Raw genomic sequence first — 12,865 nt, forward strand, 5'->3', positions numbered from 1 at the left:
TCTTTTTAGCTATGTTAAGGTCTCAGCTAACTAACATGCTCTGGTTATATTTTAAGTTCAGACACCAAGTTCATGGACAATATTATTCTACCTTACAGTCCTGTTCAAGTCATTGTTATCGTTTCTTTTATGATTTTTCTATTTGCTGTAGTATTTTCCATTTAATTATTCTATATTCTATTTTTTTTCCTTAGCTGTATTTTATAAGCTAATACTTATTTTAAATTAATTTAGTTTAATTATGTATTTTGCCACTTTAAAGCTTTTAACTTTAATTTTTTTTTTAGGTGTTTTATAAGTGAAGCCTAATTTTAGATTCCTTTCTAATATTATCATTTTAATTAAATTATCAGTCTATATATTAAAAATATATTGCCACTTCAAAGCTTCCTTTTCTAACTATTAATTGTTTCTTAGGTGTATTTTATAAATTAACCAAATTTTAATTTAATTATTAAATTAGACACTTTTTTTATGAGTAGAAATGAAAAGTCATGCATTTTCTTATAGGGAAACATGGCTCTATACTCAGGTTTGATGTTAATTAACTTGTTCTTTGCAGTTTCTATTTTGTTCATATTATGTTGAAACACCTTAGGGATATGTATGAAGCAATTAATGCTCCCATTTTTTCATTTTCACACAACAGTTTTTGTTCGACGTGTGAAATGTACTATATTTATGTGTGAAGCTCCCCTGTCAACAGAAGCTGATCACACAAATTAAAAGAGCACCCAGCATGCTACTGTAGATCTCCGATCCAAATTCTGTTTCATTAATGAAAATGAAAGAAAAGTGCATGGTACTTTTGATATTTTGTGCTGTAGGTCTAGAGTAATTCATGATTTTTTTATAAACACTAATTTTTAAATTCCAGTATACATTAACTGAGCATCAAGATGGAATATGAATGTTTAATAAAAGGGGAAATGTTTTAAATAAATGGCTTACAGAGAGAAAATATGCTGTTGAAACCTTGCCGAATCACCTTAGTTGTGTTTGAAAACAACAGATACATTAGCGTCTGATTTTGTGTGGGTTAGATCAAAGGATAAAAATGGCATGGCATGTACTCCGTAACCTTAACGTAGTATTTATGTTCAGTCAGTCGTTACTTATGCTAAGCTGATGATGTGCTGGTCATTCAAGCCATCGAACGGCTGTCAACGATTAAAACACACTGCCTTCAATCCAAAAACCTGCTTCATCTTACCACAAACAATGTCTTACCACCGCGTTTTGGTTTTAGCAACAATATATATGATACAGACAAGAAAGAAATGCGTATTCATTGTACCTATTAAAGTTTGTGAAAGCATAATATCATAGTTTGTAACTTTGTAACCTAAAGGCTCTGAAAAAGTGTTCCCTTTTGATTTATGTTCATTCGTAAATGAGTAGAGAAGACAGTTTAAGAGATTAACCCTCTGGAGTCTAAGGGTATTTTTGGGGCCTGGAGAAGTTTTGTCATGCCCTGACATTTGTGCTTTTTTCGGTTTCTTATACACATCTAAATGGCTAAAGTCTAATATCACTGTAATCAGCACAAACTGGGATATAATAATATGAGAGCAGCATGTATTTACATGATTGTGCGTGGTTAGTGAAAAACCAAAAATTTTAAAACGCTTGAATAAGGCCATAAAACACATAAAGATCAATGGTTCCAGGGACTTTTGAGAACTGGAGCTTGTAGCCTATAAATTGTGTGAAAATCATCTTGTTTACTCACTTACAGAAAACCATATATTGATTTAAAAAATTTTCTAAGACACTTTTTGTTGGTAAAAGTCATATTCGAGTAGGTGTCAACTATCATGAATATCATTGTGATTTACACCTGAGAAAACAAAGGCCTGCATAATGAGCTGCATAATGAGCCTCTCATTCAGCTGTGTCACTGAGAGGGAGGTGTTACAAGAAAGAATGTGTGAACAAAATAAATCTATATAATTTTATGTTTGTAGGTTATTTAGAATATATTTAATTATCCCACAACATAATTTAATATCCACTTGGGGGAGCAGTTAAACAGTTTATTAGAAACAATCAAAGCTGACTTTCAAACTAATTGTTTGGCATCATTACTCCAGTCACACAATCCTTCAGAAATCCTTTTAACAATCAGATTTTCTACAAAACCATTTATATTTATCATTATTATAATTATTAATGTTGAAAAGTGCTGAGAATATTTTTTCAGGTTTTTTGGAGGGGAACTCTAAATGTTACAGTTACATATATTTGTTACATTTATATTATTTATATATATATATCAAGCTTTTGAATGGTATAGTATTGTATATTGTTATTGAAACATCATAATATTTCATTCGATTATACATTTAGTCAGGAATTATAGTTTGGAAAAAGTCTAACTAGTAAAATATTTACACGTTATGTGAAAACTAGTACAAGTATATAAATAAATAAAAAGAGACTTACTCATGTTTGATCTCTGCTGAATAAAGTGCTTCATTCTTTTTTTTCTGAGGAAATCCATTTCTCAAATCCTCAACCACATCACATCTTTTTGGGGTGAATTATGTCTTATTCCTCTAATCGTGAAGCAAACAGTAAAATAAAAGAACTTGAAGAACAGTCTCGCTGCTTTTTCTTCTGTGTGGGTGCATACTGATTTCTGTTATGGGTGTATTCAAGCCGCGCGCTTCAGTTTGAATCTGAATAGTGCGTTAAGCGCGGGGGCGTGGTCACATTAGAATATCTGTTTTCGACAGCACTTGTTTAGTTTAAAAGTAGACATGTCAAGCTTTCTATAGATATCTCTCTCATGTCTCTTCGTTGAGTATTCACGGAGTTACAGTTCATTTTAATGATGCATGTCTAAATGAAGATCAGCGCAGACAAAGGCTGCAGACTGCTTGTCTGTTTGTTATCTTTATTTTATAAATGCACAAAGTTTTGTTGTTATTATGTCTGCACACAAAACAGTAGACCCTTTACAGATTCGATTGATGTATTGCTATTATCTGTACGATTAAAACTGAAAGTGTAATTTAAGTTCTTTTCGGGGTTATCAGGAGAAAATGCCTCTCGTATATATTGGGGGTGTGCACGGATAGTCGAACATTCGAATATTCATTCTGCTGTAATTATTCGATAAATAAAAATATTTGAAGATGTATGCAAGCAAAAATAATTAATGAATGAATAAGGGGCCGTTCACATATGGCGCCTAAAACGCTTGGAAAACGTTATGCGCGCCGCTTTCTCCTTTCCAAAGCGCTCGGGCATAAGCGCACCTGAGGCATCTGCCATTGCTAAGCAACAATGACGCGCTCTCACCATGAATACAGGGAAATTTCAGCAAAGGATAAATGGATTTGCAGCACAAAAAAAATCGTTTTCAGTAGCTCTGCTATTAAATTTATTTCAAAATGGCAATCCATATACAGCTATGATCAGCTGTTCCTTCATCTTGGCTGAGCTTTCAACGTTGTTATGGGAAAGGATGAAGCTGATTGGTTAGTTCTTGTCACATGACCTGCGGTACGCTTGCTGCATTCTGAAAGTTGAGATGTTTTTAACTCGATCCATTACGGACGCGGCTGGAAAAAACGGGCGCATCGCACCTCGTGTGCATCGCACCTCGTGCGCATCGCGACCGCGTCGCTTCCATTATGAGCGTGCATACAGCTTCATTGAAAATAACGAACTTGAGGGCGCAAAAGGCGGCCCCTTAAGAACTGTGGTCTTCTACAGTACTTCAGATATGCTGTGGAGAATCACAGAAAGTGACCGAATTCAAGAACATTGTTGCGGCATCTCTCAAGCAACGAATAAACTCCGCTAACTTGGAGAATGCAGTGAAAACTCCTCTTCTCGCGTCTGCCCTAGACCCTCGGCACAACATCTCGGGTTTCTCGATGAAAACATGAGTGAATTAAGAAAATAAACTTTTTTGAGCATTATCAGAACATTTTCCTTGATGCAAGTGGTGCGTCACCAACGATGCAGAGGATGCAATGCCCACTCGTCGGAGAAGATCTTTTTCTTCTTCTTCAGTTCTTCAGCGATGATTACAGAGAGTCCAGCCGAGACAAGTGCGAACAGCTCTTGCTGGAGCCATGTATTCCACCAGATGAGGATCCCATTCATTGGTGAAACGAAAACACGAAGCGCTTCACAAAACTTAGTCTCTTAGCACACCGTTATTTGTGTGTCCCGACAACGTCTGTGCCATCGGAGTGCGTTTTCACAGCGACCGGCCTTATTATTAACAGACTAAGGAGCCGACTTTCCCCCGATCATGTTTACATGCTCGTATTTTTTAACAAGAATATGTAAAACAATAGAAAGAAAAGCAAAAAAGATTTGCTGACAGTTTAAAAGTTTCACAGTTAAGTGTAGGCTACGTTCTACAAAAGCCTAATTGCTGCAGGCTGATTTACGTTTGTTCTGTTCACTTTTTCTTTTCTTTTTTTTTTTGCTTTTAATCTGTAGCCTACTTGTGTTTTTTTGCATGAATTGTTAAAGGTTTTCAGCTACAAAACACGATGTGTAATGTTTAAGCTTATTGTGTGTAATGTTGCTGAAAAATAACGTCTGTCTCATTAAACTTAATTTAAATAAACGAATATTCGAATATTCGTTTTTTGTGAGCTCAAATATTCGAATGTGATATTTGCGTAAAACACCCATCCCTAGTATATATAATAATGCGTATTCGTGTTAATCGACTCCAGAGGGTTAAAGGGATTGAATTCCGTTGCCAATTTTGTTTGGATTTTTGGCCCTAATCCTAAAAACTGTAGTTTATATTTTTATCCATATTACATTTTAATTTAGTTCAACAACAGAAATATATACTGGAATCAAGTCATAATAGGTTTAGGCCAAGAAAATGAACAGGCAATCAATAAAAGATGGACATCAAATACCTAAATACTTAAAGCTGCAGTCCGTAACTTTTTTTGGTTAAAAATGATCCAAAATCAATATTTGAGAAAGTACATAACCAGCCAGTGTTCAAAACTATCCCTTACTTTAGCCTGATTCAAAATAGTTAGCTTATAACATTGTTTTCTAATTTACGGTAGGTTATCGCAGGAAATTCAAGCATGCTGCTGCGTCAATACATCACGTCTGTAAACATACAGAAGTTGTCCCGACTAGTAGGCTATCTCATGTGAGGATCCTGCAGTGGGCAGATCATGTATAGCCTTTTCTCAAAGCAGCCAGAATAATAAAATGTATCACTTTGATGACGGACTGTAATCCAGAAAGGATTATGTGTTTATGAAACACAGGTGAATGAAATTTAATTGTATTCCAGTTATAAAAATGCGCCTGAACACAACTCTTTTTTAGACCAGCACGCCCATGGGTGCAAAAATGAGCGCAAATGCATTTGCTAATTAAACGATGTGGAGTTGGACGGGAAAATGTGAATGGCGCCGTACTGAAACTAGCAAACACACTTGCGCTGCGCCTTGCGTCGCATTTCGCCGGGGGTATTATAGGGCCCCACTCTTACTCCACCCATACACAATAATATTGTGATTGTCGATCTCACAGGCTGACAATATGACGATTTCAAAAATGACCATATCGCCCAATACTACATGATATACAGTATATAAACCGCCTGATATATTTTGAAATCACTTGTACACCTGATCAAAAAATCCAGTCTTTCACTCTGTCTGTGTCAGTTTGAGTCTTGTTAAAGTTTTAAATCCCTGCCACCAAGATGCTCCTCGGTTGCGGATTATGGAAAGTGAAACTTAAACCTATAGGGATGCTTGGATATATTCATGCATGTTAAAATATTTATTTGAAACTTCTTTCCTTTCAGATTTTTATTTACAATAACAGCATTATTTTAATAGGCTGTATATTAACTTATTGGGAGAAAACCAGTAGTTCTATGTGAAATCAGACATTTGACATCAGACATTTTGTACGTCATAGCACCCCGCGAATATTCGACTGGAAGATGGATAGTCGAATCAGGCTTCGGGGTCACCGCTATAGAAATGTATAGTAAAAACATTAGAAAAATAGAGAAAGTGCAACTGATTGTGAATAAAATATTTGAAACCACTTTAAACTAAGATGATACATTTGATGTAAGATCTTTGATACATTTCTGCCTTTTAAATGGTTTCCCACTGAAATCTAAAAATTACAGATTTTAAGTTTTACAAGTTCCTGTTATATAAGAGGAGATGAAAGCTTTTCCTATCTTTTTTTATAAGAATAAAACAGCAAACGATCAAAAGAAAGCAGAAAAAAGAAAGCTTTGAGACTGTCTGTCTCTAACTAGCTTAGTCGCCCCTTCACACAGCGATGTGAAATTAGCTTAGGTGTACCAGGCAGAGCCGCTGGACTTGAAAAGTGAAAACATTAAGCTCAGATGAGTTTGTCTAAAGACTGATTGGCCCCTAATTAGCCAAGTGACCTTTGATCTTTTCAGAAATAAGTACAGGATCAGGTTTGGGAGCGAGACAAAGGCAAGAACGGTCTTAGCACACACCTAACGCTAATTCAGTAAAGAATGCCTGTAATTAGTAGTGCTCGTTTCATTCCAGTGGATATTTAACGCTGGGAAGAGGGAAAATAAGTTGGAAAAGTGGGATATAGGATCATAGCCGATCACTTTCACCATTGCCTGTTCACAATTTCAAAGAAATAAAATCAAAACACAAGAAACATGTTTAGCGATACAGCTTATGGATTTGACTTCTGCCGCCGCCTAATACTGCTTCAGTGAAAAGGAGGTCTTAAACATCTGGTTTGTACTAGTCTGTGAAACTGTTGCCATTGTGTTGTAATCCAAATCTGCTTCTAATAATATCATCATCATCAGTAGTGCTTTGTAGTTACTCTTGAGGAAAAGTGTAACGGTGTGGCAGAGGAAGACTTTCAGTGAATAGTGACTTTATTTTTTATCTCTTTATCTCTTCAATAAACACTTTAGTATGTTTTCAGAAAACTTAGAGAATATTACAGCACACAAGTCAGTGTGGATACTTTAAAGGTACTTTGGTCATTATTACAATGTTTAAAGCCTGACAGCTTCAGTCTATATTTATTTGTAGTGTATGAATAAGAGCAGCCTGCAAAAAAAGAAAGAAAAGGTAAAGTCACCTTTATTTATATAGCACTCTAAACAATGCAGATTGTGTCAAAGCAGCCTTACAGTATTAAATAGGAAAATAGTGTCGAGAATGTCCAAGGTATTATTATTATTATTTTTTTTTTTGCAGACAGAGTCTGACTGTCCAAAACTAAAACCACAGTTGAAATCTAACTATTTTTGAAACTCATTCAAAACGTTTCAGAAAACTGACTCTGTTTTTTTCTCTATGGATATGCTCTTTTCCATATGTTTGCAGTAAGATTTTTTTAAAGGTTTCTGAAACAAATCTTCAATGCAATCCTGGCCTTTTAGCTGGATTTATTTATTTATTTATTTCACACAGTCCTTCAGAAATCATTGCACATCAGTGTTTTGGTGCTTAATAATTTTGTGGAAACTGTGTTTTTTTCTTTCCAATACTCTTTGATGAATATAAAGTTCTTTTTTTAAATAAAAGTGTAGTAATATTAATCTTTTTTTTATCTAACTTTTGAACCAATCAGTGTATCACACAATTTCCACAAAAATAAGACTCAACACAACTGTTTTCAACGCTGATATTAATCAGAAAGGTTTCTTGAGGAGCAAAACAGCATATAAGAATGGTTTGACACTGAAGACTGGAGGAATGAGGCTCATCAATTATGATGCATCACAGGAATAAATTACATTTTACGTTTTCTTAATTCTAAGAATATTTTTTATCAAATCAAATACAGCCTCGGTGAGCTTAAAAGACTTCATTATCCTAAACTTTTGACTGCTAGTATATAAAGTGTGATTTTGTGTTTAATCATCTATCAGCACCCATATCCATCGAGCACTAGTAAGAACCCCTAGAGCACACATACGAATCAATGAGAGTCTTGTCCATGTTAAACAAAAACATTTTTATACGCATGCGACATGATAGTTCAGTGCTGCACTAGTGCATCATCTAAACCCCAGACAGTGTGTCTCAATGCAGTCTCAGGATTGAGGAGGATGTTCTTGTGACAGTATCTAGCCAGCGGCAAAGACCAGCACACAAGACAAGCAAAGACGAGGCAAAGAAGGCCAAGCTTTGTTAGATGCCTTTTGCCCTCTCGACTGCATGAGCGTGTCCTTTAACAAAAACATGTTTGAGAAACTTTCAGCTGCAGGAAATGGTTTGTTATTGAGCTTCAGATTTAGGACTTCAGTATGCAAATAATCCAATGCGATGGACTTGAATATAGTTTGTACAAACAGGAAACACATCATCTATTTAGCTTCAAGTCATACATAACTTAACCAAACACTATTTCAGCAGTGTCAGGGTTATGACACTGGGTTTTGTCTTTTTCTGTAACTTTCTCTATGTTTACATTGTGTTTTGCTTTGCTCCTCGTGACCTAGTTTTTCTTGGTTGCCCTGATTAGTTCATTCTGTTCACCTGTGTTCATTCTTTTATGCATTAGTCTCTCTCTTTTGTTTGTATTTCTCCCCATTTCTGTCCTGTCCTGATTGGTTATTATTTTGTGCTACCCCAGCTCCTCGATTCCTTGTATTTGTTTTGTAGGTTATAACAAAAGACTGTTATTGGATTACCCCTGTGTCATGCACCTCCTCAGAGCACAGCTACGTGACAAGCAGAAGTTTTATCAGAAGTTTGCAGAATATATGAGCTGCTGTTTTCTGTACATTGAAAGTGATCTAAACTGTGAAGAAGCTAAAATAACTGAAAAGAAATTAATAAATTGCAAACAATAAAATACTACATATCAAGATGTGTCGCTCCAGGCTTGGCGTCAAATACACAAGACAACTATGTGAGAGCTATTGACATCAAACCCGTCGAGACCCCTCTCAATGCGTATTTGCAAAGTTGAATATGTGCAGACAAGTCAGATCTGCTACTTTTATAGAAAGTAAATGATAACTGACTTTTCCTTTGTTAAAGGACTGATTTTACATCTGCTCTGCTCAATTCTTGGCTTAGGGTAGAATTGTTATAGCTTTATGGTTGAAACGTTGACTTGCTCAACCTCTGACTCAAGTCTGTCCCTTCAGGCCATGCTGAGATTAAACCCCTCTTATTTCAAGAGGATGATGGAAGGTCTGCCCCAAGAAGTGCAACATTTGTGTGCTTGATAAATTACTATATTTAAACTTTGGTAACACTTTTTGGTAAATCCAAAAAGTTCTAGGCTACAAGCTCCAGTTATCAAAAATCCCTGGAACCAACGTTCTTTATTTGTTTTATGGCAAGTGTTTTAACATTTTAATTTTTCACTAACCACGCATAATTTTTTTTCTCAAAAACACAATCATGTATATACCTGCTGCACACATATTATTCTATCCCAGTTTGTGCTGATTACAGTGAGATTAGCCATTTAGATGTGTATAAGAAACAGAAAAAAGCACAACTGTCAGGGCATGACAAAACTTCTCCAGGCCCCAAAAATGGTAAATCCAAAAAGAGATCATACAATCTTATAATTTAAAGGTGCAATAGGTGATTGTCTTCATAATTTTTTTTTTGTTATTCTGGATGGAAGTCCATCCCTACAGATGGTTTCAACAGCAACAACATAAACAAACATTACACAAACACATTTTGAGGACCTAACTTAACGTCCTGTAGACTTCCAAATAGAATCAATAACAACAGCCAAGTCCCTCTAGAGTACATATTTTTTTGATAACAAACAAATTGTTTGCTGCATAAATAAGGCATAAAACATGCAAGTCTTCCTTCAGAAATAGTGATATAAAAACACTTGTGCCTCGTTTTGATATTTAAACATATAAATGTAAGGAATTATTATTATTAAACATGCAGTACGTAACGTTTCTCATCTTTATTCAATGACGCCTTTTTGAAAATCGGAGACAGAGTACATCATTAGCGCGTTCTGCAGACAGAGCTAAGAATGGTAGACAAACATAAACAACCCGGTCTTCCTTCCTGGTATTGTAATACTTTTAAAGTTTTCTTGTGGGTTTATGACACATGATGTAGCCCAGCGGTTTCCAATTCCAGTGCTCGAGCACGTATTTTGCATGTCTCGCTTATTAACACACCTGATTCAGATAACCAACTCGTTAAAATAGAGATTCGTGAATGAACTGTGTTGCGATCGATATGATCCCTACACCGTGTTCATTGCTCCCTCCTCCCTGAGCAGGGGTTCACTTCACTTCAGAACAGGGGCTGTAATTGGGAGCAACTGATGTAGCCTGTTGTAGTAATGTTGTCTCTGGTAATCTGGTCTGTGAGTATAAGTGCGTTCAGGGGGTGTGGCTTTGGACAGAGATTGCAGGGTGGGATGTTCGCTTTCAGTGCTATCTGGCTAATGTTAGCATTTTCCAAGATCTCCTATTGCACCTTTAAGCAACTAGTTAAACAATGACAAGCTCAACAGCATGCTATATTACAGTGTACAGTAATAGTTGGTGATAATAGTGATAATGCAGGTGAAACACCTGTAAAAAATCCAGACAGAAATTCCTTCATATTAGCACAGACACACAGTTTTCAGAGCAGTGTTATAATGAGGTTCACGTTCGGTTTAGTCATGCACACTTTATCGTTCCTCAGAGAACAGCTGGAAAAGTGACGGTTGAGCTGTGAAAGGTCACGCGTGTGTTTCGTCAGTCTTTCTCACGTTTGAGATCTGAATGAGGCAGGCAGAGACGAGACAGAGCTGGGAGATGTTTGCTGCTGGAGTCACTATGAGCCGCAGAAAGACTCCATTGTTTCAACCTCACATTGACGTCACAGTTGCTCCGTGAAGGCATATTTTGACATAAAACAGCACAAGTTCACTAGTGTTTGTTGTGTCTTGTGTTAATTGTCCAACAGGCAAAGCTAATCGGTTATTCAGCCCTTTTTAGGCACAACCAGTTGCATTCTTCAATGCTTAAATCAATTTAATAGATACTCGCTTCAGTTGATCTAATAGTTGAGGTTTGATTCACAGCAGTGATCAAACATATTTATAATATTTGATAAGTCATATAATGCCTACACTAAAACTGCAGTCTGTAGTCTAGGGCTTGTCCTGTTTGTCCTACACACTTGTTAAGTGTGTCATGTGTGGTTTGAGTCGTGACCTCTGAGTGTAAAGGTCATTATGTTTGCATGGCTCATGTGGAGGAGGAACTTAAGAGATGAATAACTGAGCTATGAATAGAATGGGAGGCTATTTTGGAAAATTACAGTAATTATTACTGATTTGACGAAGGAACAGTGATTACAGAATTCCTGGAAGTGGGATAAAATGGTTCAGGTTATTGACTTTTTTTTACTGTAAATAATAATTATAATAATTATTGTTGTTGGTAAGTAATATCATAAAATATATTATTAAAAATTAATATTTCATTACAAATAGTGAATTATTAAGTTTACATGGTGTGAAGGGTGAATCGTTGCAACATTTTTAGACATTTTACCCTTTTCTGTCTGTAATTTTTAGATTAAATTAATTAATTAATTTGGTGTGGTTCATTATGTCTTTTTATTTCACAGCGGAACAAAAAACAATTTATACAACAGCACCAGTCGATAAATTAACCAAAAATTATTTTATACAATATTTTACCATTTACTATTTAAAATATAACCATTTTATTTCATAAAATATTTTACCTGAAGAAAATAAAGTCTATTCTTATATCTAAGTTTTAATGCGACTTTACGTGCAAAAATGTCATGATCTTAGATTTATGTATTTATTTATTCTTGTGTGGTTCAGTGTGTTTGTTTTATTTCACAAATGTAATGTAATGACCACAGAAAAAGAGTAAGAGATCATAATAGCACAGCAAAATGAATGAGAATAGTTAGTTACTTGAGTTCTTAACTGTGTTACATGGTACTTCCTCATCATGTGTGATGCGTGATTATTTCCTGTCTGTGATTCTGACTCTCTCTCTTTCTCCCTCTCTCTCTCTCTCTCTCTCTGTCTGAAGGTTCAAACACATCTTGAAAACCCCACGAAGTATCACATCCAGCAGGCTCAGAGGCAGCAGGTGAAGGCGTATCTGTGCACCACGCTGGGAGGAAAGCTGGGCTCGCAGGCCGTGAGCTTGCCGTGTCCCAGCCAGGCCCCTGACCACGGGGGAATGCCTCCGGGGCCGGGCAACAGCGCCCCCAACAGTCCCATGGCCTTACTGACCCTCAACTCCAACTGCGAGAAAGAGGTAATGACAAAACACTGTCAGATTCCACTTCAGCGCCTTCTAAAAACAATGGCTACATCAGTATAATTCTTGTATAACTTTGTAGTAGTTATTTTATTAATCAGATTTATTTATATCTTATATTAATAAATTGCATTTATATTGATTCATGATTTTCCAGATGTATACAGAGAGGGTTATACATAATGTTAATGCTGTTACTATGTTAGAGTCATTCTATTGAGGGTACACATCAGGAAAAGGTGTAGAAACAGAATGGTTTCTCAAAAAAACTAGTGTTGGTTTCAGTTTATGTATTTTTGACAGTTTCTTCATTTTGACTCCAAATTTCAGTGGCAGGCCATGTCTGGCTGACCAATTGTTGTTTTCTTGATCAGGTTGACCTAACATTTGAATGTTTATTTGAATCGAATTCATAAAAATATCACAAACCATAACAATGACCTCAGCATAGTTGGTGAACAGCTAATATAATCCTTGACAGCAGGTCATTGGGGATCAAATATAGAAATAATGAAGAGGACATTTAGCCGGTTTATCCATTTATCCAAAATCTGTTTGTTTTTTCTAAAACAAACAAACAAAGAA

General features: G+C 35.8%; 1 protein-coding gene across 4 annotated transcripts in view; it reads left to right on the forward strand.

Moving 5' to 3' along the window:
- The window catches only part of LOC128011689 (microphthalmia-associated transcription factor), a 47,338-nt gene that overhangs the window by 21,060 nt on the left and 13,413 nt on the right, over positions 1–12,865 (forward strand). For all 4 annotated transcript variants that reach the window (XM_052594369.1, XM_052594368.1, XM_052594366.1 and 1 more), the window contains one exon: positions 12,047–12,277. In XM_052594369.1, coding sequence (XP_052450329.1) covers positions 12,047–12,277 — 231 coding nt within the window. The remainder of the gene's footprint in view (positions 1–12,046; positions 12,278–12,865) is intronic.

Source organism: Carassius gibelio, chromosome B23 (assembly GCF_023724105.1).
Source record: "Carassius gibelio isolate Cgi1373 ecotype wild population from Czech Republic chromosome B23, carGib1.2-hapl.c, whole genome shotgun sequence".
Taxonomy (NCBI): domain Eukaryota; kingdom Metazoa; phylum Chordata; class Actinopteri; order Cypriniformes; family Cyprinidae; genus Carassius; species Carassius gibelio.